The sequence below is a fragment of the Pelodiscus sinensis genome, chromosome 4, assembly GCF_052426305.1.
Source record: "Pelodiscus sinensis isolate ZL-2025 chromosome 4, ASM5242630v1, whole genome shotgun sequence".
NCBI lineage: Eukaryota > Metazoa > Chordata > Testudines > Trionychidae > Pelodiscus > Pelodiscus sinensis.
This window is the reverse complement of record NC_143055.1, coordinates 118,063,558-118,090,867: the sequence shown is the minus strand read 5'-3', so window position 1 is coordinate 118,090,867 and position 27,310 is coordinate 118,063,558. Positions and strand designations below refer to the sequence as shown.

Here is a 27,310-nt window from a genome sequence, read left to right as displayed (position 1 = left end):
CAGGGTCCACTTAATGTGGACATGCTAGTTTGAATTAGCAAAACGCTAATTTGAACTAGTTTTTAGTTCTAGATGCGTTAGTTCAAATTAGCTTAGTTTGAATTAACTAATTAACTAAGTTCGAATTAGCGGGGTAGTGTAGACATATCCTGAGTCTTTAAGGTGCCACAGAACTCCTTGCTGTTTCCATATAATAAAAGTTACTAATGGAAATTATTCCATGTATACATTTGTGTACCAAAAAAGTGATAAATTATTCACCTACTTTTAGTACATACTGCATATATGCTGTATACAATATCCTTAGGAATACAAACGTGATTTCAATGAGCATTTTAAAGCAATAAAAGAGAATTAAACATAGACTCAAAGTGCTCAATAAAAGAAATAGCTGGTGTAACATTCAGGAACCACACTGATCTTTCCAGTCAAAAATAAATTCTGAGGATCAGCTCTTGAGAAAGTGTAAACTTTCTTAAATTCATGCATTGTATGCAGATTTACACCTGCGGGGACTGAACCCTGAATTTCTCATATTAAGGTCCACATTTGCAAGACACGATCACATATTAGCAGGGTAATGGAATGCAGGTAAAATGAATGTATAGCTGTGGTCAATACAGTTAATGAAAGTGTCTAAAGGAAAGTGTTTAAATTAGAACTAATGCTGATGGGCTAATTGCCTTCATCTATGCTTTAGACAACGGTTATTTGCCATGCTGTTTAATGAGGTTTTTAGAAATTACTCTCTTCAACCTAAAATATTGGACTGCAGTGTATTATCAAGAATAATATAGATCTCTCTTAGCTCTAGCAGTGTGCTTTTTATGGGTCACCATGTGGAAGAAATGTTGGAGGAGTCTGTTGTATTATGAAACTATAGTAATAATCTCTTTTTAAGAACATGGAATACAATTAATCTCTCTGCCAAAATTACGAGAGATAAAGAGTATCAACTTGCTATAGGCTGGGACAGACATGTTCAGGGAAAGAGTCCGTTATCAAGAAAAACACTTTTGGCTTTGAAGATCTGCGTACATTGTCCTTTTTGGCTGCTGAGGTATAGTATATGAAAGAGTTCCTAGTTAAAAGTTTAAAATATGTATTAAAATCATATAGACGTGAACCTGTAAGAGAATGTGGTCAAGACCAGTAGTTTTTGCCTTTGGACTAGGAGTCTGAAAACTCCAGGAGGAAGGTCTAATAGACTGTCTGAAATTTCCAAAGGGGTCCATACCTTCATTTAGAATTTTATAGGGATTCACAATTGAAAACCGCTAGACTAGATTAGAACAGATTACTGAGAGGACTGCAGGATTCTATTCTTTCTATACTCTATGTGCTAAATGGGGCTAATAATATTTATTTTCAAAAGTATAATGCAGACATACACAGGTGCAGGCCATACAAGTGGGTTGGAGAATCCCTCATCCTACAAACTGAATTGGGATGTATTTGTAATGTACGGGAAACAGTATAACTGCTGTCAGATGCACAAAATAAATATTGCATTGTAAAGTGCTGTTGCCAAATGCACAGAGTAGCTGAAGCTGAAAACAATGTGAAAAAAATCTGATCTTTTCGTATATGGGTGAATTTAGTCATTCTTATTAATATAGTATCAGATAATGGTACCAGTCAGGTATCACTGTGGATAGCGCTCTACTAACTCATAGGAAAGACAGCCCCTGCCTCAAGTAGCTTGCAATCAAATTCACAACAAGGTCAACAAAGGGTGCAAAAGAAAATGAGAGAGACTAGGGGAAGGTGTACAAAGATTACATAAATATTATGCATGGCTAGATGGTTTAGGGCCAGGTATCAATTTATTAATAAATTACCATGATAAAGCTGTTACATTTTATACGAATAAAGGTTTTTCAGGTAGAGGTGTGATTTTTAAATTGATGGTATCCATTTAAATTAAATCACAGCATTCACGGAAGAGGTACTATTGCGATGAGTATGTAAGTACCAAGATGGTTAGATAATCACTGCTACATATGCAACCTCTCTTTAGATAGAGGCTTTGGAATAGTAAAGTAATTTAACCATCTCAATGGCTTAAAATTATAATCTTCTTTACACAAGTTCAGAATTGTATATACCAAGCAAATTCTATAGTCAGAATATAATGTACTGAAAAATATATTTCCCATCCTGTGTGAGATGGATTTATAATACATTTCTACAGTTTAATCACTAGGATATATTTCTAATTTATTTCGTGGCAAACTTTAGAGTCATCAGAGTAGCAATTTCCCTCAGTAATAAAAACATGTTTTACTGATTCAGCTCTTCTGGAGATAGCTTATTAGAGTTGTCAACTGATCTTTTAAAATAATGGTTTATTATTTGCCACAAGGATTCATTGTTTAAACCTATAGTGTATTTTATTGCATGTCACTTGCCATTTAAATGCTTAAGATGAGTAGATTTTTTGACAAGTTTACTTACTGTAATAAGAACAAACGCCATTCACTGTATAGAGCAGTGAGTTTGCACAATGGCTACATCAGCCATTCCAACCTCCATTCTCTTAAAAAGTCTTTTCAGGGAAAAAGCCTCAAAAAACAAAAAAATTCTGTCTTCTCTTTTTCCCATCCACATATATTTTCTTCAGCAAATCTGTGAAGTCCACTCACTATCAAGGTAGAACCATTACTTTCAGGCCCAGCCAAAGAGTTTGCTGGGCCCAGGGTGGCACACTATGGTTGTCTGCGCCATGCAACTGGACAGCTCCCAGCCAGAGCAGTGAGTGGGCGGGTGGACCGCAGGGCAAGGTGGGGCCCTGAAGGCACAGGGACCAAGGCAACTGCCTTGCTCGCCTTGCCCTAAGGCCAGTCAGTCCTGATTACTTTACTACAACTTCACCCATACCTAACTGCTTCTGCGGGAGAGCCCAAAAGTATTTCTGGGTGAGATGCACAAGCTGTCACAGTTCTTGTTCTCTTTTGAATTTGAACAAGTCCATATAATCGTTTTGGGTGAGATTTTGACTCACGCCACACACTCACCAAGGAGAGCAATACGTAAAATGTCCTTCATTCCTCAGCATGAGCTAGCAAAGCAGGTCACAAGGCAGGGGAGAAAGCAGTCCCCAGAGGATTCTTAGGGTACATCTACACTGCACACTGATTTCGAAATGAGCTATCCCGAAATAGTTATTCTGAAATAACTGTTTTTGAAATAACACATCTACACTCTGGAGAAGCCTCAAAATTAGTCCGAGACAAGCTTCCCTAATGTAGACATGTTATCTCAGTTTAGAGTACCAGGAGGCATGAGGGAGGAATAACTTAGAATGGCCCTGGTGAAGGGCTATTTCGAAATAGCAGCACTGGAGCATTTACACATGCCTTATTTTGAAATAGCTATTTCAAAATAGCCATTATTCCTCATAGAATGAGGTTTACAGATTTCAGAATAAGCCATCTGTTAGTTCAAAATTATTTTGAAATAACAGAATGGCTGTGTAGATGCTCCTCCTCTGGACTGGCAGCCTCCCTGGCAGGCCTTGGCTGTGTCATCTGCCTGCTGCTCCTACTTCGGAGCTCTGGCAGCAGCTCCTTCCCCCACAGTGGTCAGCCCTGACTGAGATGCTCCCCTGGCTGTTATACTGGTCCTCAAGTTGAGGCAAAGGGGACACTACATCGGGACTGTTGGCTCTGGCCAGTAGGCCATACTTCCCTGCAATAAAGGACATTTGGTACTGACTTGGCTGCTAGGCCCTATTGCCCCATTGCCAGGGGCTGTTACTGACTTGGCCACTGGGTCCTATTGCCCCACCAACTGGGGCTGCTACTGACTTAGCCGTGGGGCTGGGTACCCCACTGATGGGGGGTTGTTATTGACTTGGTCGCTGGACCCTAGTGCCCCCGCTGACATGGGGTCCTACTGGCCTAGAGACAGTAATAATTATGGGGTAGAGCAACCCAGACGGGGCCTAAGAGGCTCTGTGCCCTGCCTCCAGGGTGAGGGGCTGGGCTTACCACCCCGGGACACCCTCTCAGATATGATGCTTTGTGCCTGTACCTTTTCTGGGATGGAGTGAAGTTCTTCCCCTCTTAGATCAGATTCTAAGCTACAGCATGTTTACTCCCATCAACCATGTTTACTCCCAACAGATCCATCTGTTCTTCCCTTCAGTAGCTGTAACCCACGATAGATACAGAATCCCAAACAAATTTCTTAAAACAATGTATTGTTTAATCTTAACAGTAGGAATAAGGTAGAGCATGAGAAATTTTGTTATGAATTCATTAGACATCAGTTGCATAATGATTATCAGACCAAATTATACCCTCAGTGACACTTCAACAATGATGGTGTCTCCAGTGGGTTTGCACAACTATAATCAAGATCATAATAGAAGAATATAGGATTATTTTGTTCTACAGGAACTTTTTTACTGGTGATGTGAGAGATGTCACCCCTTAATTTGTTGTCAGAACCCATGGTGAATTTACAGCACTGGTGTTTTGACCATTACCACCTTTTACATTATTGAGTAACAACTCAGAGATTTTTTCAAAGTAAGCAATCACAAATTAACTTCTATATGGTTTACTAATATTTGGAAAATCTGCAATTTTGTAATGGTTTGGTGTGTCATCTGGGAGAGATCTCCTCATCATCCCAACAGAATGGAGCCAGGCCTCCAAACTTGGAACTTCCAAGAGGACCTCCAGGAGGTTCCTCCTTCCCCATTGGTGCTCTCTCTAGACTCTCCCTGCCACAGTTGCATTCATTATACCCATATGGGGACAAAGAGGGATGTATTGTTTTCTGCTCAAGCTCTTTTGGTCCAAAGGTACAGGAAGAATGTAGTTCTATTCTACTACCAGATTTACTCCTTTCCTATTCTCCATTCCTCTCCTCCAGCATGATAGAGAACCCATGGAGATTTCCACAGCATCAAGAGGAAGACAATGATGGTAACCTCTTAGCCTCATCATGCATGGGAAAGGAGAGATCCATTTGCAGATGGTCTCTATGAATGGATCTTGGAGAAATATTCAACTAATTCATGGTACTAACATCATTGCTTCATGTTTTTCTTTTAGGGAATAATTCCTTCCTCATCAGTGCTTCCTCCTAAGTCTGTGACACTATATTGGAGAAAATATTTTCTTTACTCCCAATCCACAGAAAATATATGATCCAATTCATCACTTCCATTATCTGGTCCATAATGGACTGAAAAATTGGTGACATGCTAGCCACATAGCCTATGGAATTGATTATAATTGGATAATACTTTCTATCCTATTGGTGACAAAATTATACTTTGATTTACAAGCCAACATTGAAAATAAATCCTGAGTTTTAGGAACAGGGTATTGATCTATGTGTAAGCAAAGATTGAAACAATCACTATGTTTCCTATTTCTGTGTGTTGGGTTTATGACAAACCAGCAGAAGGTTATCTTCTGTGTGGCACAGATTTTGAGAATAATATTAGGAAGACAACTCTGTAGGTTTTCCATTGTCACAAGGTTCTCTGTTTTATACATACAATATGTGTCCTGTATCTCAAGACAACTGATGATTCTCATAGAAGAAGAATAAACATGCCTGCTTTTCCATTGGTACTGTGTGTTGGCTGCAGTGGCATCTTAGTCCTGAAGAACAGGAACCATGCAGGGCTTGCATGATTAGTAGGGAGTGGTTCAAGACAGTTACATTTTTCATTCTCTGTACAGTTCATTTGAAGTCTCAGAGGGGTAGTCTGTGTTAGTCTGTAACTTAAAAACAAAATAGAACAAGGTGTAGACCTGGAGCACCTTCGAGACTAACAAATTATATATAAAGAGAGAGAGAGAGAAAGAGAGAGGGTATGTCTACACTACCCCGCTAGTTCGAACTAGCGGGGTAATGTAGGCATACCGCACTTGCAAATGAAGCCCGGGATTTGAATTTCCCGGGCTTCATTTGCATAAGCCGGCCGGCGCCATTTTTAAATGCCGGCTTGTTCGAACCCCGTGCCGCGCGGCTACACGCGGCACGGGCTAGATAGTTTGAACTAGCAAGCCACGAGGCGTACAGATAGTTCGGAATGGCTTGCTAGTTCGAACTATCTAGCCCGTGCCGCGTGTAGCCGCGCGGCACGGGGTTCGAACAAGCCGGCATTTAAAAATGGCGCCAGCCGGCTTATGCAAATGAAGCCCGGGAAATTCAAATCCCGGGCTTCATTTGCAAGTGCGGTATGCCTACATTACCACCCTAGTTCGAACTAGGGTGGTAGTGTAGACATACCCAGAGAGAATCATGAGCTTTCATGGGCAAAACCCACTTCCTCAGATGAGTCATTTGGAGTGATCCTGAAGGTCCTTGCACGCTGATTAACAAGGAGTGCAAAGTTGTGCAATCCAGTGCAACTATGAGTGGATTCAATATAGTTGCAGTGTATACACTGATAGTAGTAAGTTTCTTGACCCTTGCTTATTATGACATTCTGGGGTGCATTCTAGAACAGTGAGGCACCCTTGCCCTGCAACCTAAGGTGCCTCAGAATGCTTTGTTATTGTAGCTCCCAACTGGGCCATTCACAAACCCCTGCCAACATGTTATTGTGTGTGTATAGCCACAGCGCTGGGCTAGTACCTCTAACACTGGCAATCTGTCGGTAAACACCAGCTATGCTCGGAGATCTGGCAGCCTTGGTTGCTACTTGCAAAGTGACCCCAACACACTCCCAGTCCTGGATTTTCCCCAATATGTGTTTTCGACACTGTCCAGCCCTTACCTGGATAGCCCAGATATATTAGGTGATTGACCACCTAAAGGGTTCAATATACAACAATTTATTTCCTCAAATGGAGTTAACCACATAATTCACAAACTAAATTACTTTTCATTGAAGAATAAAGCAAGCTTATTTAACTACAAAGTGAACACAAGCATAGGGCATTAAAGTCAGAAATGGTTACAAGAGAAATAAAGATAAAATGCTTCCTAGTACAAAAACTTAACAGACTAGATGTGGTTCATGATACCACAGTTTCCTAGCAACAGGGCTGCTCACATTTCAGATCAGACTCCTCTCTCCAAGTGCAAAGATTGTTTTCTAAGGTGAAAGATGGATAGGGAGAGAGAAGTTGGGTGGTTTGGCCCTTCATTTTTATACTTTCGTCATCATTTGAAATGTATTATCCCTCAAGATACCTCTTCATGACATTTCTTCCCACTGAAGGGCTGAAAAAGAGTTGTCCATGCTGTTGTACATTTAAATTCAGATCTGTTTGTTCCACCCTTCCTTGCCAAAGAATGGCCACTGGTCAGGTCATTGCCCATCATTTTGACACGTGGCTGGAGGCATCAGTTTGTAATGCAAAGGTGGCTTAAGTCTTACTCATGCAACTTGCTTGGATAGTTTTTCTTGAAAACCTGTTCATATGCTTGTTCCTCTTTGAATGAAATAGTGCTTCTCATATTTGCTCTACTACTAACATCCTTATTTTTGTAAGTTATGTCCTTACATTTGTCAGTCTTCGAACAGAGATATTTCATGTTACTGTTCCACTTGATCAAACTCTTTCTGAAAACTCAAATCCCCCAAAAGCACCTTATTAGATAGTGGTGAGCCGAGAGACTGTTGAAAAATGTTCTGCTATAAGAGAACGGATAAACTGAAAAGTACATTGCACATTTCATTGTGTCCTGCAGAGAAGGAGCTCACAGGACTCTCAGAAAGCCTGCACTTCTCATTGTTTGGCACTGGTCAGTTTTACTATGATACAGATATCCTATAACTTGTGATCTAATATGAGTTGAATATAATATCCTTGTCTGAGCACTTTTCCTCTTTGATTTCCTGAAGATGCAGTTTGTCACAGCTTGAAAGGGGTAAAGTTCAATTAGAAGCTCTAATGTTCTTTAGAACTTAAATTATTTAGGCTGACAGATGCCTTTTTACGCTATTATAAGTTTTAATGAGATTGGAACCAACCATTTGCAATTAAGAATCAAAAGTGACTGTGTTTAAATTTCATACAACCTGAATTTATTTGATAGTATTAAGATCCCATAAAATATGCAAACACCGGTGAGCTTATTTTCAATGAATATGGTATTAATCTTCTTACCATTACAGAAGAACGTTACTGCCTGACGACAGTGTTTGCACATTGTATTTTTAAAAATGTATTTAAAAACGTTACTGTATTTTAAAATGTATTTAAAAATCTGTTTTTTTGCTCCATGGACTTTTGAACATGTGATGTCAAGAAACTTCTGAACCAACATGTACTAAAATCTTGTAAAAACTAAAACCAGAGTTGCCAGTGACTCATCTTCTGAGACACTCACTCATTTGTTATCTTCTCACCACTTCCTGCTCCTTTACTCTCTATTGGATGCCATAGCTCAACTTCTATATTACAACAGACACAGGATGCAGCATGGATTTTTCAAAAAAGAATATTTCCATTGTTAGCCTGCTAGGGACCTCTTTTATAGTTGCTGACCAGGCACTCTAGCAAGCTGCAGCTTGCTCCTTCAGCCTTTTCACTCAAATCCTGATTTTAAGAACACTTGAAGGACCAGGGTGACAGTCCTTATTTAGACAATTTATACTTGGCTCCAAGATACACTACATATAAGTGTATTAACCAGTTTGTTGAACACAACAGAGGATGGGATAGTAACATCACATTACTAGCATCAATTCTATAAGTGCCAATGAAGGGGGGAAATGATATATTTAACAAAATTTGACAAAATAATTCTAGCTGCCACTACACAATATTCTATTAAATCATTATGAAGCATGTTTTTTCATCAATCAAGCTCTGAAAGATTAAGATTCTACCTTTACCACCCAATCAACTTATTTGCTGCAAATATGGCTAAGCCACTATAGCCATTTTTTGTATTGTTTGGGGCTAGATTCACAGACCTGAGCTAGGTTTACCTTTTAACTGAATCTCTGCATCTGCACTAGACTCTGTTCTTTCCCATTATGGGCTAAGACCTTACCTTCCACACACAATTAGATTGATGTTCCCTTTTATTCCAGTATATTGCTCAAACTGAAATCATAGTATAGATGTTAAAGAAATAAGCCTTTACATAATATCTTGCTTCTTCCTCCATTATTTGTTGTTGTTGTCATGGACCCAATTTCAATTCTCTGCCATACATGTATTAGTTAAGAAGAATTTGAAGATTTATTTCTGTATAACTGTTATTCAATATGTGACTTTTACTTTGGAATTAATATGGAACCAGTTCCTCAGAATGTTAGTGAAGCTATCTTTTGGAGGGCTTATGAAAACTTGACCACTTGTGTGCTTTGAATATCTCCAGGAACTTTGTGTTAGAAGAGGCATGTTAATTATGGTGGCATGACCACATTCCATTTTTGCATGTGGTAATGACATTTCTCTCAAATGCCCCATGCAGTTTCTATTAATTGTGTCCCACCCTCAACTATGTTGATGCACATTCAATATTTAATCTCAGAGGTTGGCTGCAGTATTGAATTGAGCGATTCACAGGTAGGTTTAATATCTATGAATATAGAACACTAGAGGATCTGTTAGGATGATGTGCACTACATTAAAGTAATGCATTACTATTATTGGCTTATTTTTATTTTATTTTATTGATAATGAAGCAATGTTATCACAAAAAGGGTTTCTATCAGTAGACTTCAGTTGATTCTCTGTGCCAAAAGGTTATTAATCTCTCTAAGTCTCCCTAAGCCTATCAGTTAGAATTCACCATTGTTATAAGAAATATTTATGTTCTGCTGATGGCCATGTAGGTGAAGAAGATGAGCAGGTGGAACATGAGATTCTATAATGAACATGTTGCACTTTTAATTGTATTCCAAGTTTCTTATCAGTCACTGTCCAGAAATTATTATACATTGGTTAATTATAGTTAATTAGTTAATAAATTAGTTAATTATAAATTAATATTCATTTTAACTAATCTAGAAAGACTGAGATTATCACAGACCTTCCACAACTGATAATTCACAGTGGCCAGAATTCTTGCTGGTGAAGAAATGGTCTCTGAGGGGAAGGGAAGTGACAGTGAAATAAAAGAAATATTAGCAAAACAGAGGTAGCAACAGGAAGAGGCACTGAGCTACAAGGCTCATGATCAAAAACGACATCATAAATGAAGTGGAACACTGACAACTTTAAAACTTGCATCATTCTATCTCACATGTGTACCAGAATGATACTTATCAAGAAAATAAATAAAAGAAACAACTTCTAAGGTGTGAAGCACTTTAAATCTCAGAATCCATCTGGAGATGCCAAAGATGAATAGTGTGTTTAGTCAATGTTTCCCATCAACTATATATTGACATCTGTATTGCCACACAGAATTATCATAGAATTGCTGTACTGCTTAATAAAATGCTGACTTATGTTGTCATTTTAACTTTGTAACAAGGAAAGAGAAGTATTTAAGAGAAGCAGATGCGAACACAATAAACATTTTGCGAAACTGGTAAAGCCTGTGGCAAAGCTGAAGGGAAATATATGCAAGATACTCAGAGTTTGATAATATATCTTTCTGTTTCAGCTGTAGATATGGTGATTCCTGCCACTGTGACACATTCAAATTATCAATAAAAAGTTGATTAATTTTCACCTTATTTTAATAAGTAACACCATACCTCAAATTAGCATCACGCATAGTTTGCAAGCATCTGTTTATGTGTCTTAGGCATGATTATGCTTCATAAAAGCAATAATTTAACTGAAAATTAAATGAGCATATTTGAAAATAAAACATGCTATTTAAACCAGAAAAAGAGATCAATAGTAAATTTCTGTTACTTAGCTCACAGTGATACTCATCAAAAATGCTAGAAAGGATTGATCTATAATGTTAATTATATATAAAATTCACACATTAATTAACATGGACTTTAGCTGACCTCAAAAGGGAACTAAAGCTCTTCTTAAATTTCAGAGGGTTTTCCATTTGCCAGGAACAGGACAATATATGTTTAATTAGACTTTCAGCATATTTGGAAATGCTAATTGGCTCTACATTCTAATTAATTTCTTTATATAGCTAAGAATGACATATCACTGAATGAATGTAATGTGTTTTTACAGCTGAACTTAGGAATTGGCACCATTTTCCAAAATATTTTAGTATAGAAAACTTAAGCTTTATTAAACATTTGGTTGTGTTTACGTTGTGAGAAAGTAATGATTCATTTTGCAACAAAAAATATATATCTATATAAATATTTTAAATTAAAACCATTGTTCTGTGGCTAGAAATATGGTTGAACAAATACAGTTTTCAACTGAATCAGATGGCTTGGTGAAGCTTACTAGAGAGATAATGGTGTTGAAAGACAATAAACAAATATTCTCCAATGTAATATTAAGGGTGCATCAAACAAAATGTTCAATGTTCACCATTGCCCTAACTCTACTTCCTTTGAAGTCCGTGATAAAACTCTCATTGACTTGAATGGGAGAAGAAATAGGCCAATGCTGAGCACTTTCTTGGTTTGTAATGTCTGAGAACATACATCTTAAATATATTAGGAAAGAGCTATAAAGGAGATATATGTGTTGGAATACTTAACACCTATGAAGCCTACTGCACAATATAATTTGACGCTCTAAGTTAGACACCCTAGCACCCCATGCACTGTATGGGAGGAGTTAGTCACCTAAGAAAGGGATTCTCAGTAGCTTAAGCTAGCTAGTCAAAATGCCAAGGAGAAGGGCATAAATATCTAATGAATACTTAATTATTTATACAAATTGGAGCAAGGTTTGACAGGAGAGGGATCTCCCCACAGAATACCCAATAGCTTAAGTGTTAGGGCACTCAACTGGGATGTGGGATGTGGTAGGTTCAGAGGGAGTCCTTTTGTTGAGCTTTGGATTAGGTCATTGCAAGGAAAAGCCTCTACCCATAGCAGCCCAAGGAAAATGTTAAGCACTGGTAAAAATTAAGTAGGTATTCTTTTCTTTTTCTGCATCATCCTGGACACTATGATTTGTCTCTCAGATGATCTTTCCTTCAGTCATTTTCAAATGGTGCTTTTAGCTTAGTTAAAAATGGCAACAGTTTATCAATGAACAGTATGTGGTTTAATTAAAATTAATGTAATGCTTTATTTCAAAGTTCTGCTAAAAAACATGTCATGGAGTAGATATCATGCTAAAATTATGTAAGCAACTGTTTTTCCAATTAGGGTACAACTGGATGTAAGGGGTAGGTATTGCGATAGCCATGTCACATTCCTTGTTAATGCAGAAGTCCTCACAGAACCCTTCTAAAGCAATTAATATCCTACACTGTGCTGAATAATGTCATATGGTATTTAAAAGCAGAAACCGATACTCCCAATTTGCATTTTAAAATTGAATCTATGGGCATACCCTCTTTGGACTTTCCATCCCATTTGATTCTGGAAAACTATCCGTTGTTCCCCTTCAAAGGGTGTGTCTACACAGTATCCTAAATTTGAAATTAGATACACAATTGCTTATCTTATTTCAAATCTATTTTGAAATAATGTGCTATTCCGAGCCATCCCTTAACTCTCATGCAACGATGTTTACCAGGATAGTGAAATAACATGCTCGTTATTTCAAAAAATATTTCAAAGTAATGGGTGGCTCATGTAGACATGTGATAGCTCTTTTGGGATAACTCCAGTATCCTGAAATAGCCATGCAGTGTAGATGTACCCAAAGTTCCATAATAGGAATGAGTGACAAAACAATGATTCTTATGGGCAATGAGGTGACACATTATATTTTATTTTTCAGCTTGGCTGCTGGAATCCTATCACGGGTCTGAATGGGTCACTAACAGACAGAAAACTGGAGAATAACATGCGTGGGGTAGTTCTGCGTGTGGTGACTGTGCTGGTAAGAGATTCTGAGTGTTTTCCATTTAGAAGAGTGCTCCTTTTCTCCTTTTCTCCTTCTTGCTTTCCACTAAATGTTTATTGTCTAATGGTGACAAAAACGGATTTTGAAAAAAGTTACACTGTTTAAAAAGAAAATGAAACATAGTCAACTGTCACAGAGTTGAGTTTGTCCTTGTCAATACCGGATCAATAGAAAATTCCACAAAATAATTATTCTACCAATAAAGTTCATTTCAAATTTGGAATTATAGACATTAAAAGCTGTTTCTTCCATAGGCACATAGTAAATTATATAGGTTGAACCTCTCTCGTCTGACAGGTTCAATCTGTACATTTAATCTGTGTTAACTCAAAAGAGCAATATAAACTTGCTTGCTAGCTAAGGTTTCCTAGCTAAAACTCAATATGATGCATAAGATATAGCTGCCTTCCAATTACTGTGCCAAACTGAGTGCAGTTTGACAGAATTTGCTGCACTCAGAAAATACTAAAGATTGGCTTGATGTGAATTATGTTCAGTGAAATAACCTTCCTCTCAGAGTTTCTTGGGCCAAATTCTCCCCTGTGCTGTGGCCACTTTGTGTGAATCAAAGGAAGGGCCTGAAGCGGGCCAAGGAAGAGTCATACCAGCATAAGGAGTCAATTTTTGGTGGCACAGAGCCCACATAGAGTCTTCTGTGTCACACACCTTCGTGGCCACTTGAATAGAAGAGCTGACGTGGGAAAAGGTGGTGTAGGCTCAGGTAGAAACCTGAGATTTCCAGCCTGATGTGGTCATTCGCAGCTGGGATTGGTTCACCAAAGGTTCAGCCAAGGTTCAGGGAAAGTAAAAGGGTTATTTTAAGATACCTTTGTATCCAGTACCTCTTCCTAATGGTACCCACTTCTTTGTCATGGGTGAGGATCTGTTCACTTATTTATAAATGAAGATGCAGAGATGGGTTTCTGTTATTTCCCTTTTAGATGTTGCGTTGTGCAGAAAAAACATCCAGCTTAGCTAAGCTAGTGGGTAATATTGCGAGGGATACGACTGCTTTTTGGAGTTTCATCCCATGACAGGTTAAAATCTAACTTTTTAGAAGATACTATGAATGTGGTAGTTCCATATGCTTTTTTAATTGTCTGTCTTGTTTAAGCAAATCAAGTGTCCAACCATAGTTAAAAAAATAGAATGAATAGATATAAAAAGACAAAGCAGTATTTATATTTTTAATAGTTTGCTAATTGGACATTCTTCAAAGTAGTATCACAACAGCAATGGTTGGCCTTTGTACGTTGCTTGATACAAACTTAAACTGATTCAACATAATTTTCTTGCATTGGAAATGTTCAGTGAACATTTGCTATCAAAAGAACTTCAAATGAGTATCTTGTCTTTTTTTCATATTTCATAATTTCATCCCTAGTTATCATTTCAGTTAGGTTGCCAGAGAGCATTCTTTTGTCAAACAATTATATTGTGAACATTTAGCAACTTAGACACTGATGTGGAGGGAAAATAGGAGTAATTACTCACGCTGATAGTACTGTTTAATCCAAAGAAAGATATTTAAAGTTCAGCAACACATCACATAGAATATTTTGTTCCCTATCCACAGCCCTGATGCAAACAAAGACTATTAGCTGACATTTGTATCCAAAAGATTATTTCTGGTTTGTGTTTTGGGTTATTGTAAAAGCAACATGTTTCCAAACACAACTACAACTTGGTGGTATTTAATCTTAAATTGTGCTTTCATGAAAATTGATTAATCCTCTCTTTGTTAATTGAGATTCTTTTTATATGAAAACAGAACTAGAGGAAATGAGTGAGGAAGACATAAATGATCCCCATTGCCTTTATACAGGATGACTTTTCCTTTTTCTCTTAAACAATTAGTAAGCCTTTGCATGGTTCATCAATGCAACCTAATGGCTCAAGTCTTGCAAAGTTGGCTGTGACCCTGGTACCATCTAAGACTCTTTTTATTTTATACACCAAAGCACATATTTTCTAAGATGGTTGACTAAAAATAGGCACCTCAATAAGTACTTCATTTTCGGAGCAATAGGAATCTGCAACTCTAATTGGAATCAATTAAATATTTCATCTATTGGATGATAAACATGAGTTGTGCCAATCTTTTGGTTAAATTCTAGAATTCATGAGCTGGAAAGGTAATTTTATACAGTTATTTCCAGCTCTTGTACAAAATTTTAGCATAGAAAAGAGAATATAAATAATCAAACAACAAAACTGAAAATGGAGGACAGAAGAGATGTAGGTGGAAGATGCAGTAATGGCACTTGTGCTAGTATTCTATCATCATCTCTTACCCACTCTAAATTAATGCGAGACTAAATAATACTGCTGTTGTTGTTAATTGTATTGGTGACGTTACAAATTTAGGACCTCACCCTGGAAAGCTTTACTGCTGTGTGTCAGTAGATATGCTTGAACGAGCAAGCAAGGTTTCATGGGACCTAGCTTTTATTGTGTCTGGGAATTAAAATGTATCTGTCATATTATTCACTCACATGTGTATATGTTGCCCTAGTTTATAGGCAGGGCTGTTGCTTGTTACTTATTTTAGCATGGTTCAGCTCAGTTTGTGTCTTTGTTCAGATCTTATTGGGCATGACTAATAACTTTTATGGGAAAGAAAGGGTATGTTGGTATAATATTCTGGTATTTCTAACAGCAGGATTGGAGTTCCAGAAATACGACAAGCATGTTAAATCTCAGTTAATGGCAAAATATTGTATCTTTGCAGTCAGTGAAGAGTTCTTAGGCAGAACAAAGTCTTGATAATCTATACAATTCTCTCTTTTTCCTATGACATTTTCTTTCTGGGGCAGAAGTATAAGTTTCAGTTTGACACCGGAGGTGAAATCCTGACTCTGTTGAAGTCAGTGAGGGAATGTCTACAATGCAATAAAACACTTGCATCTGTTTGTGTCAGCTGCACAGCTCAGACTGCAGGGCCACAAAATTGCAGTGTAGACATTCATAGAATCATAGAGCTGGAAGAGACCTCAGGAGGTCATCAAGTCCAGCCCCTTTCCCAAAGCAGGACCAGTCCCAACTCAATCATCCCAGCCAGGGCTTTGTCAAGCTGAGACTTAAAAACTTCTAGGGATGGAGATTCCACCACCTCCATAGGTAACCCATTCCAGTACTTTACCACCCTCCCTGTGAAATAGTTTTTCCTAATGTCTAACCTAGACCTCCGCCACTGTAACTTGAGACAATTGCTCCTTGTTCTGCCATCCGTCACTACTGAGAACAGCCTTTCTCCATCCTCTTTGGAACCTCCCTTCAGGAAGTTGAAGGCTGCTATCAAATCCCCCCTCTCTCTTCTCTTCTGCAGGCTTAAAAAAACCAAATCCCTCAGCCTCTCCTCATAAGTCATGTGCTCCAGCTCCCTAATCATTTTGGATGCCCTCTGCTGGACCCTCTCCAATGCGTCCACATCCTTTCTGTAGTTGGGGGGCCCAGAATTCGACACAATACTCTAGATGTGGCCTCTCCAGTGCCGAATAAAGGGGAATAATCACTTCTCTAGGTCTGCTGGCCATGCTCCTCCTAATGCACCCTAATATGCCATTAGCCTTCTTGGTTACAAGGGCACCCTGTTGGCTCATAACCAGCTTCTCATCCATTGTAATCCGCAGGTCCTTTTCTGCAGAACTACTACTTAGCCAGTCAATCCCCAGCCTGTAACAATGCTTGGGATTCTTCCGTCCCAAGTGTAAGACCTCATTCGGGCTCTGTGGGACAGAGTTACAGATCCCAGGCTCTAACCTAAGTCCAAACAGCTATGTTGTAACTTTATAACTCTTTAGTGCAAGCCCTGCAGGTCCAAGTAAGCTGATGCAGGCCAGTCGCAGGTATTTTATTGCAGTGTAGGTGTACTCTGATAGTTGACCTGTTGACTTCAGTGGAGCCAGGATTTCAGCCATGCACTTTTTCTCTTGTGCACTGTCTCTCTCTCTCTCAGGGATGTTTCAGCAGCACAAAGTGGTATAGTATTTATCAGTGGCTAATGATCTAAGCACTCAGGTCTGCCAGGTTTTGAGTATCTTGGCAGTGATACAGCAAAAGAACGAAAACAAAATCTTAAATTTAAGTACTTGGGTAGTCCCACTGCAGTCAATGAATTTCCTGGAGTCCTTCTGGATTGATGTTCTTCCTTTTGATTTCAGTGACTCCACTATCTCACAGTAATGGCAAATGAAATTTTGGAGGGGGTTTAGAGGAGAAGTGTTAGGGCTAGCTTTCTGTTTACAGTATATTACATGATACTATGATGGCTAGTCATGGAACAGTGATAGTGGCCTGTGATAGATGCATCATGTTATGTTCCCTGAATGAAGCCAGAAAGAGATTTGCTGAATATAAAAGTACAAATTGTGACTGTGCTGGTAAAAAAGTTCTTGGAGTGGAAGGATAAGTATAGATATTGTGTCCATGAACTCCTTAGAGTCTCCAATCAGATTCTGGAAACATCATTACCTCCAGTTCAAGAAAGAAAGGAACTGGACACCAGAGAGAGGGATCGAGAGGGTAGGGTTGGTGGTTGACAACCATCCAAGGCAAAAGAATGAGATGATGTTCTACACAGGCCGATAAGGAATGTACATATTGTGACTTCCAAACAGAAGAGCTTCTGAAGCAAGGAGCTTTACACACCGCTAGAGGTATGGAGTCATTACCTGGTCTGTAGCATGGGAAGCATGGAACTGGTTGAATGGAATGAAAAGGAGTTCCCCTTCCAGGAGCACAGAGATGGCCTCTCCCCCTCACTTTGCACAGGGGCCCATGGAGAGTGGATTTCTGTTTAGCCCAAGTTATAACCAAAATAAGTGTGCCCACAAAGATCTCTAATTGTCCCAAGGAGACAAACAATGGGATTCTGTATTAAGAAGAATGGAAGGAACATTCTGCTAGAGCAGGCATGTCCAAAGTCCGGCCCGCGGGCCAATTGCGGCCCGTGTTCCGGTTTAATACGGCCCCACAGATAATTTGGCAATATCTATCTTTTATGGCCCCCAACGAATCCATATGTATTGAGATGAATACATTGTAAAATCTCAGTTAATGTCAGTTGGTCTAAATCAGTTATAAATATATTTGGACACAACATGTATACTTGGTGTTATGTTCCTGTTCATACTTTTTGAACTTAAAAATTGACAGACAACCTTTATTACCAATAATATGTAATGTACTTTACAATGTTCCTGACATATATTTCAGCTTCCTGGATTTTTTTTTCATCTGGCCTTCAGATATGAAAGGCAGAGTGATTTAACACCTGTTTAGATGTGTCATCCATGTGACGAAATGAAAAGTATGCCGTTTGCAATAAACTTTGCATAAAATAGTTAATTTGCGTTTAATTTTAATGGTTCAAAGAATGTCAGGCAAAATGGTCGGCCCTCACGCATGTTCACTTCATAAAATCTGGCCCCCTCTGAAAAAAGTTTGGACACCCCTGTGCTAGAGTCTAGACACAAGAGATGATTCTAAGTACTCCACTTAGGAAGGAACCATCAGTTTCACACATACAGAATGGGAAGTGACTGTGTAGGAAGGAATACTGCAGAAAGGAATCTAGGGGTCATAGTAGATCAGAAGCTAAATATGAGTCAACAGTGTGATGCTGTTGCAAAAAAAGCAAACAAGATTCTGGGATGCATTAACAGGAGTGTTGTGAGCAAAACATGAGAAGTCATTCTTCTGCTTGACTCTGCACTGATTAGGCCTCAGTTGGAATATTGTGCCCAGTTTCAAGAAATATGTGAAGAAGTTGGAGAAGGTCTAGAGAGAAGAGAAACAAGAATGATTAAACGTCTAGAGAACATGACTTACGAAGGAAGACTGAAAAAACTTGGCTTGTTTAGTTTGGAAAGGAGAAGACTGAGAGGGGACATGATAGTGGTTTTCAGGTATCTAAAAGGGTGTCACAAGGAGGAGGGAGAAAAAATTGTTCTCCTTGGCCTCTGAGGATAGTACAAGAAGCAATGGGCTTAAACTGCAGCAAGAGAGTCTTAGGTTGACATTAGGAAAAACTTCCTAACTGTCAGGGTGGTTAAACACTGGAATAAGTTGCTTAGGGAGGTTGTAGAATTTCCATCTCTGGAGATATTTAAGAGCAGGTTAGATAGACATCTATCAGGGATAGCCTACTTGTGCTTGGTCCTGCCATGAGGGCAGAGGACTGGACTCAATCACCTCTCGAGGTCCCTTCCAGTTCTAGTGTTCTATGATTCTAAGATTGAATAGACTTTAAAAGATCAAATTGCTAAAAGCTAAAATTTGACAAATTCTGACTAGAAATAAGATAATTTTTTAACAGTGAGGAAAGTTAACTGTTGGAGCAGTTTACCAAGGTTTGTGGTAAATTTTCCCTGACCAGCAATGGTTAAATCAAAATTGGATTAAAAAAAAAGATATGCTCTAGTTTTAGGGATTAATTCAGGGAAGTTCTATAGCCCGTGTTATTTAGGATGCCAAACTTAGATGATGACAATGGGTCGTGCTGGCTATAAATATAAGAATGAGTCTCTCACCTTCTGGATGAGTCTTCTGTCTCTTCCATTTTTATTGTTTCAGGTTTTGGGACTTTTTTCCCAATTGTCATAGATTTTAGCAGAAATTTACAGACTTTAACTTCAGGACCACACTGCACTTCTTATAAAATTAAAAATGCTGTTGGGGAGCACACGAGTGGGTCTTTGCCCACGAAAGCTTATGCTCCTACACTTCAGTTAGTCTATAAGGTGCCACAGGACTCCTCGCCGCTTTTGTAGAATCAGTTAGTGACTAATAAATACCGATCTCGTTATTCTCCCATTTGTATATGCAGGCTTTGTGACTAATAATCTAGAAAAAAGATTAAGTGATTACATGTAGATGAAACAATCATGATTAGAAGGTTCTCCTGAGTGGGTCTGTGGATGAGGAGAAGATTAAATTAAATTAAAGATAGGGAAGATAGTGGAATATGCAAATGTAATTGTAAATTCAATGTGTTTATTTTGGTTTATAAAATGCACCCAGAGAGTGCTCTTTGTTCGTGAAATATCATTCTGAAAATTACCTACAATTAGGTAATAATTCCTAAAATATAGCAGTTGTCAAACAGAGCTGCAAGCATCCCATTACCCCTCCACCCATCTAATACTATCTTCCCCCACATGATATACTCATCATAGAAAATATCAATGAGTAACAAATCTATTTGTCTAATGGTGTCTGTAATTATGCAGCAAAGCTCTATGCAGGAATAATGTAGATCTCTGAAGTTGGATTGGGATCCTGTGAGTCCCACAGAACCTGCTGCTATAATAGAGGGATTAAAACATACTTCTATGCAGGGTTTTACTATGCAGTGTTCTCTAATTGTAACATTTTCCTTTCAAGGCATTTTCTTCATATGAAACCTTGGCTCCACTGAAATCAGTGGCAGCTTTGTCATTGGCTTCAAAGAGGCAGGATTTCATCTTTTGTGTTTTATTATCGAGAAGGTCACACTAGTGCCTTGTGATGGCATGTATAAACCCCACACTGGAAGGCAAGGGGTTAAGGAACACCTCTGGGCCCAGGTGGCCCACCAGCAAAGTCTGCACAAGCTGGAACTGAAGCTTAAAAGGGGAAATAGAACACCTTGGAGGGGCAGGCCGTGGAAGGGAGCAAAGCACTGCTCTGAGCTCTGGGGAAGATGCTGCTCAGAAGCTCATTGCCCAAAATCAGACAATGCAGAAATGAGCAAACATAAAAAGGAGAGGCTGGTGACGGAATGTGTGGGTCAGAGACTTTATTTGAGATTCTTTGATCTGCTCTGTGGGGAGAAGGCGATTTGGGTAGGAAGTGGTTCGGGGGGGTGGGGGAGGCAGCTGCATAGCATCCCAAGATCCAGAGTGTAGCTGCCCACCATTGGTCCTCAAACTGGAACTTGGTGGGGATGGTGGGCCTGGGCTCCCCTACACCAGGAAGACATGATGACAAGAAGGAGCCTTCACCTCAGGGGAAGAACCCAGCTTGGGAGGCCTAGATCCCAAAAAGTTCCTGTGCTAAAGAAAAGGATCAGAATCCCTTCAGGGGCTGGGGGAGGGGCACAAAAGGAGAAGACTATATTTACAATGGGGAGATGACCTGCCACACACTCCTTACCCAGTAGGTAGCACTGGTGGAGGTGGTGGTTCGTCTTCTACGTATTTCCCTACTGAAGACATTTTTTCATTTTGATCCTGATCAACCCCTAGGGTTGCCAGATGATTTAAAAAAGCATGTGCCTCCCCCCTCCCCCCCCAAAAAAAACACTGGGAAAAAATCTTGTTGAGGAAAAAAAAGGGGGGAGATCAAAGTTAAGCAAACAAAAAGGGCACTGCGCCTTTACATGGCCCCGTGCTCCTCACTCTCCTGCCCCCGCCAGACGCGGCAGGAGAAAATTGTCCCCACCGGGCTTCCGTCCGAGGGAAACAGGAAATACTGGACATTTCACATGTCCAGTGTTTTGTGGGGGGTTTTCTGGACGTGGGACCCGAATACCGAACTGTCTGGGCAAAAACCGGACACCTGGCAACCCTATCAACTCTTCCTCAGCTGTCTGAAAAAAAGCTACTTTCTGTCTTACATCTCATGAGTGGTTTCTGCTCAGATCGCGCCCCCCCCCTCCCCCACACTGCCTGTTGCCACCACTGTCCAAGAAAAGGTTTCAGCTTGGCTGAAGAAACTGCTGTTGAATTATAGGGCCTTGACAAATTTCTTGAATGTATCTTACGTGGAATAACTCAAATGCAGCTTAAGATATTAACTTCAAGCTTGCTGTAGACATTTATTTTCTAAAAACAAAACACGTGTCTAGTACTATTTTTACTTAGTGGTCAATTTTTAAATGTGTGTATTATAAGGACTATTGTACATTTTATTATTACTTTGAGAATTCTTGTGGAAGTTATGTAGAGTATCTCTGTGGAACTCCTAAATTCTGTGTAATAAATAGCTACTTGTGTCGTTCATAAAACTATTATCAGCCTTAGTTCCATTTTAAGGATTTTTCCCCTGTGGGAATAAATAGATAATTTAATAATGAGGATATAACTTAATACAGAAGTTCCAAAACTCTGGTCCATAAGTTATTTAGTGATATTGTCTTCTTTTCCTCGCTTTCAGTGGCCAATCTGCATTTAAAGTCAGCTAACATAGACTGTGTTCTTAAATATCACTTTTTTCTGTAATCAGTTGCTGAACTTGTCACAGAGATGTTAGACAGTCAGGAATGGGTTGTATTAATGAATGGCAGGGATGTGTCCACATGATAATCTCTCTAAGGTAAAAGTATATGCCATGTTATGAAAAAGATTGAAAATCCCTACTTTAAGGTATTGTAACATGGGTCAAGAATACAGTGGCCTTGTTTGAAGAATGCATATCTCATAACTACATAATTGTAGTTATGATCAGCTAATGGTCTTAGATCAGCTAATGGTCCCCGTTTCTCTTAGACAATTGTATAATTACAATGGCAGTGGTTTGTACTTACAACTTTATGGAAACCTTTTTAGAAGTACACATTGGAGTTACTTAAAAAACAACAAATAGTTTAGCAGCACCTTAAAGACTAACAAAACATGTAGATGGTATCATGAATTTTCAAGCTTAAGACGCACAAAAGCTCATGATATCATCTACATGTTTTGTTAGTGTTTAAGCTGGTAGACCATTTGTTGTTTTTTAAGTTCTTCCTGTTACAGACTAACTCAGTGACCCCTCTCAAGCTTTTGAACATTGAAGTTAGTTATGTTCTCCTTCGAGTGGTTACTCTTGTCCATTCGAATCAGGTGTGCGCACTGCGCGCAGCACGTCTTCCGGAGCATTTCCCTAGCGGTACCCGTAGCACCGGCAGGGCACTCCCTGGAGTGGTACCGCCATGGCGGGGCATAAGTACCCCTCCGGTGCTGCCCCACCTCAGTTCCTTCTTACCACCCATGACGGTCGTTGAAGCATCTCTCTCTCTTAGATCAGCTAATGGTCCCCGTTTCTCTTAGTATTGTACATAGTTCTAAATAGTTCAATTAGTTAGATAGTTAGTGTCTCTTTGTTTTTCCTTCTCCCCCTTTGGGGATGAGTAGTGCCAGGGCTGCAAGGCTTTAAGGCATGTGCTGTCTGTGCAAAGTTCATGCCCAAAGGAGACCCTCACGACAGTTGTCTAAAGTGTCTGGGTGAAGGCCATCTTACAGATACCTGTAAGATCTGCAAGTCTTTTAAGCCACGCACTAAGAGGGAGAGAGACTCTCGTCTAAAACTTCTCCTCATGGAGGCAGCATTATTGCCGGCACCAGCTGGGCACTCTGCGGTCCACACTGCACCGGTGTCCACACGAGATGCTCCATCCTGAGGCCGGGCCTCGGCGTCGAGGGTCTGGCACCGAAGAGTTCAAGAACATCTCGTGGTAGGTCTCTGAGCCACAAGTCCAAGTCGAGCCTACACCGCGGTGCCAAGTCACCGGTGCACATGTCCTCTTCCACCACGGTGCGGCGTAAGCGAGTGGAACGTCCGTCCAGTCCAGGGCAACTACCTTCGCACCGCCCCTCCACACTGGACACCTTTGAGGCGGCGCAGGACCTCATTGGCCTCACTACCTCCCCTCCGTCGTCGGTTGAGGTGGAAGGGTCAAGGTTGCCTACGCCGGAGGCTGTGTTGGCTCCGGCTTCACCTCCACACCGGCATGACCGGATGGCACCAGTCACTTATGCAGCAGAACCGTCCCCTGTGGGACCGGTACCGCTTGCCTCCTCATCGGTGCTGGTCTCAACGCAGGCTGCCAGGCTTCACTCGGCGCCCGACTGGACTCGACCTTCCTCGGTGCTGGGACCTCTCAACCACAATGGCCCTTCTGGATGCCGTGGGCTTACCACCAGTGGCAGGGGCCTGTGCCCTCCTCTGTGGCGTCAGGAGCCTCGGGGCACAGAACGCAACCATCGGCGTCATTGTCACGACCCCTTCCTTCCCCTCAGAGGTCGCTTGCTTCGGATGCCACAGCTGAGCCACAGGCTTCGGTATTGAAGCCGCTTCCTCAAGCAGTACCGCCTGTCCAACTGGTGCCTCAACCGATTCCTACGCTGGCCCCAGCACCGATCCAGGAGTTATCGTCATCATCATCTCCTGATGAAGCCTTGGCGGATCCTGCACCGGCGTTGCCTACTATGGATGCCCGAGCATATCAGGAGCTGCTTAGGCATCTGGACTCTAATCTGGGTATCCCTGTGGAGCCAGTAGTGGAGGACACGGACCCCATGATTGACATCCTCTCGGACAATGCGCCCGCCCGCTTGGCTTTGCCACTTAATAAAACCGTTGCCAAAATTACCAGTGCCCTGTGGCAGACTCTGGCGACCCTGACCCCTATCTTAAAAGGAGTCGAGAGGTGCTATTACGTTCCCCAGTCGGGGCATGAACACCTGCTCCGGGGTCCTTGGTCATTCAGGCTGCGGCCCAAAAGGAACGGCTGCCCCAGCCGGGGCCATCCCTGAATGCTAGGGAGCCCAAGCATCTTGACCTGATGGGCTGTAAGGTGTATGCCACTGGTGGGATGCAACTCTGCATTGCTAACCAGCAAGCGATGCTGAGTCGTTGTGCTTTTAATACTTGGCAGGCCATGGATAAGTTTAAGGATAAGCTGCCTGCCAAAGCCCGTCAGGAGTTTGTGGCCATGACCTCTAAGGGCAGAACCATCGCCCGCACGGCCCTCCAGACTTCCCTGGATGCTGTCGACCCTGCAGCCCGCACCATGGCGTCAGGTGTGGTTATGCTCCGTGGTGCCTGGCTGCAGGTATCTGGAATACCTCCGGACGTCCAAACTACGATCTAAGACCTGCCGTTTGACGGGAAAGGCTTGTTTTTGGAGCATACGGACTCCAAGCTCCATACACTTAAGGACACGAGGTCTACTCTTCAGTCCTTGGGTATTCACACGCCGGCCCCTCAGTGTCGTCAGCTGCCCTACAGACAGCAGGGGAGAACGCAGTCCCAGGTCCCCCATGGGGATTACTGGAGACGCCCTCCTCGTGCTCCCAGTGGGTGTGCGGGGGCAGCTGCGGGCCCCTTGTCCACAAGGGGTCATTGACACCGCCCGAGAGGGGACAACCCCCGGGGGGTTGGTCAAGGTCCCTCCCAGCAGCACAAGCACCAATTTTGACGGGCTGCTAGAGAGTCACGCACCAGCCTCCCACCCTGGCCCCCTGTTTGGGACCAGGTTATGCCAGTTTGCTCAGGCCTGGGCAGAAATCACGACCGACGCCTGGGTCCTAAGGATAGTCAGGAGTGGCTATACCATCCCTTTTCTGGGCTCGCCCCCTTCCAACCCGCCCGTCCCATCCCTTTTCAGGGACACCTGTCACGGAGGCATGCTCCGCCTGGAGGTATTGGCGCTTCTCCAAAAGGGAGCTGTGGAGAGGGTCCCTTCACATCTGGAGGGCAAAGGGTTTTACTCCCGATATTTCATCGTCCCATCTTAGATCTCAGGGACCTCAACAAGGCGGTCGTGAAATCCAAGTTCAGAATGGTAACCCTGGCTTCTGTCATTCCGGTTTTACAGTTAGGAGACTGGTATGCAACTCTCGATCTCAAGGATGCTTACTTCTATGTGGCAATAAGACCCAGCCACAGGAGGTTTCTCCGTTTTATTGTTTCCCGATGCCACTTCCTATTTACAGTGCTCCCATTTGGCCTTTCAACAGCACCCAGGGTCTTTACAAAATGCATGGCAGTCATAGTGGCGTTCCTCCGCAAAAAAGGGGTACACGTTTTTCTGTACCTGGATGACTGGCTAATTCATTGTCATTCCTGCGAACAAGTGGAGGCCCATGTTTCCCTCACAAGGGCCCTCTTCGTAAGGCTGGATCTCATGCTAAACGAGGAAAAATCATTGATTCTCTCTCAGCACTTCGAATTTGTAGGTGCCCTCCTGGATGCCAGGGTGGCGAGAGCACTCCTCCCCAGAACCAGGTTCCTGTTCATAGTGGAGCTGGTCTCTGAATTAACTCGGTTCCCTATCACGACCGTTCGGGTCTGCTCGAGGTTGCTGGGTCACATAGTGGTGTGTACGTATGTGGTACGCCATGCTCGAATGAGGCTCAGGCCTCTGCAGACCTGGTTGGCAAGGGCATTCAACCAGTCCAGGGGTCTCTGGGACACGATTCTCACAGTGCCTCCGGAGGTAATAGCCTCCTTACAATGGTGGACCCAGGAGGTGGTGATGTGCAGTGGGGTTCCCTTCACCGTACCTCCCCCCTCACTTACACTGGTCACAGATGCTTCTAACCATGGCTTCTAACCATGGGGAGCACACCTGGGGTGTCACAGGACCTAGGTTCTCTGGTCCCCTGCAGAGCGGGCTCTGCACATAAATGTCCTGGAGCTCAGGGCAGTCAGGAGAGCGTGCAAGACCTTCCTGTAGAAGCTCTCTCGCCGCTCTGTCCTGGTCCACCTGGACAACACAGCAGCTGTTTTTTACCTCAACTGTCCCCTACTAGACCTGTTTGCCTCGGCACGCAATACCAAGTGCCAGAGTTACTGCTCCCTGTTGGGGCTGGGGTAACATTCCTGGGGGGATGCCATGATGGTGACGTGGCCGGCGGGCATCCTCTATGCTTTCCCTCCATTTCCCCTAAATCCCAGAGTTCTGAACAGAGTCAAGACCTTCAGGTCCACGATCATCCTGATAGCCCCTCGGTGGCCCAGACAATTCTGGTTCCCTATACTGGTGGACATGCTCAGCGAGGAGCCTATAACGCTCCCACCAGTTCGGGATCTCCTGACCCAACCTTGGGATGGGAGGACCATGGTTCACCCGAATCTCAGCTCTCTCCACCTGATGGCCTGGGTTATCCGTGGCTGACCCAACCGGAAAGGGAATGTTCCCAGGAGGTACAGATGGTGCTCCTAAGTAGTAGGAAACCGTCTACCAGCCGGTTGTACACAGCCAAGTGGCGGCGCTTCTCATCTTGGGTGTCCAGAAGGGGCATGCACCCATCCTGTGCACCTGTCCCATCCATTCTGGACTACCTCTTTGAACTTAGGTCCAGTGGCCTCTCTACCTTCTCTATCAAAGTCCATGTGGCATCTCTTTCTGCCTTCCATGTTGGTTCAGCAGGAGTTTCTCTGTTTTCTGACACTATGGTCAAACGGTTCCTTAAGGGTTTGGATAAGTTGTATTCCTCGGTTAGACCCCCTATTCCTGCTTGGGACCTTAACCTCGTGTTGTCTAGACTTGTGTCGCCCCCTTTGATTTGCTGGTCACGTGTTCTTTAAAACACCTCTCTATGAAGGTTGCATTCATTGTGGCCATTACATCAGCTCGCAGGGTCTCTGAGCTCAGGGCGTTAACTGTAAACCCACCCTACCTAGTATTTTCTGACAATAATGTGAGGCTCCGCCCTCACCCAGCC

The 27,310-nt window shown here is 41.8% G+C and overlaps 1 protein-coding gene across 1 annotated transcript in view; it reads left to right on the top strand.

Annotated features, from left to right (window-relative positions):
- GRID2 (glutamate ionotropic receptor delta type subunit 2) overlaps positions 1-27,310 on the top strand; it is a 1,117,109-nt gene that overhangs the window by 843,434 nt on the left and 246,365 nt on the right. Inside the window, exon 9 of the mRNA XM_006111957.4 lies at positions 12,771-12,872. Coding sequence (XP_006112019.1) covers positions 12,771-12,872 — 102 coding nt within the window. The remainder of the gene's footprint in view (positions 1-12,770; positions 12,873-27,310) is intronic.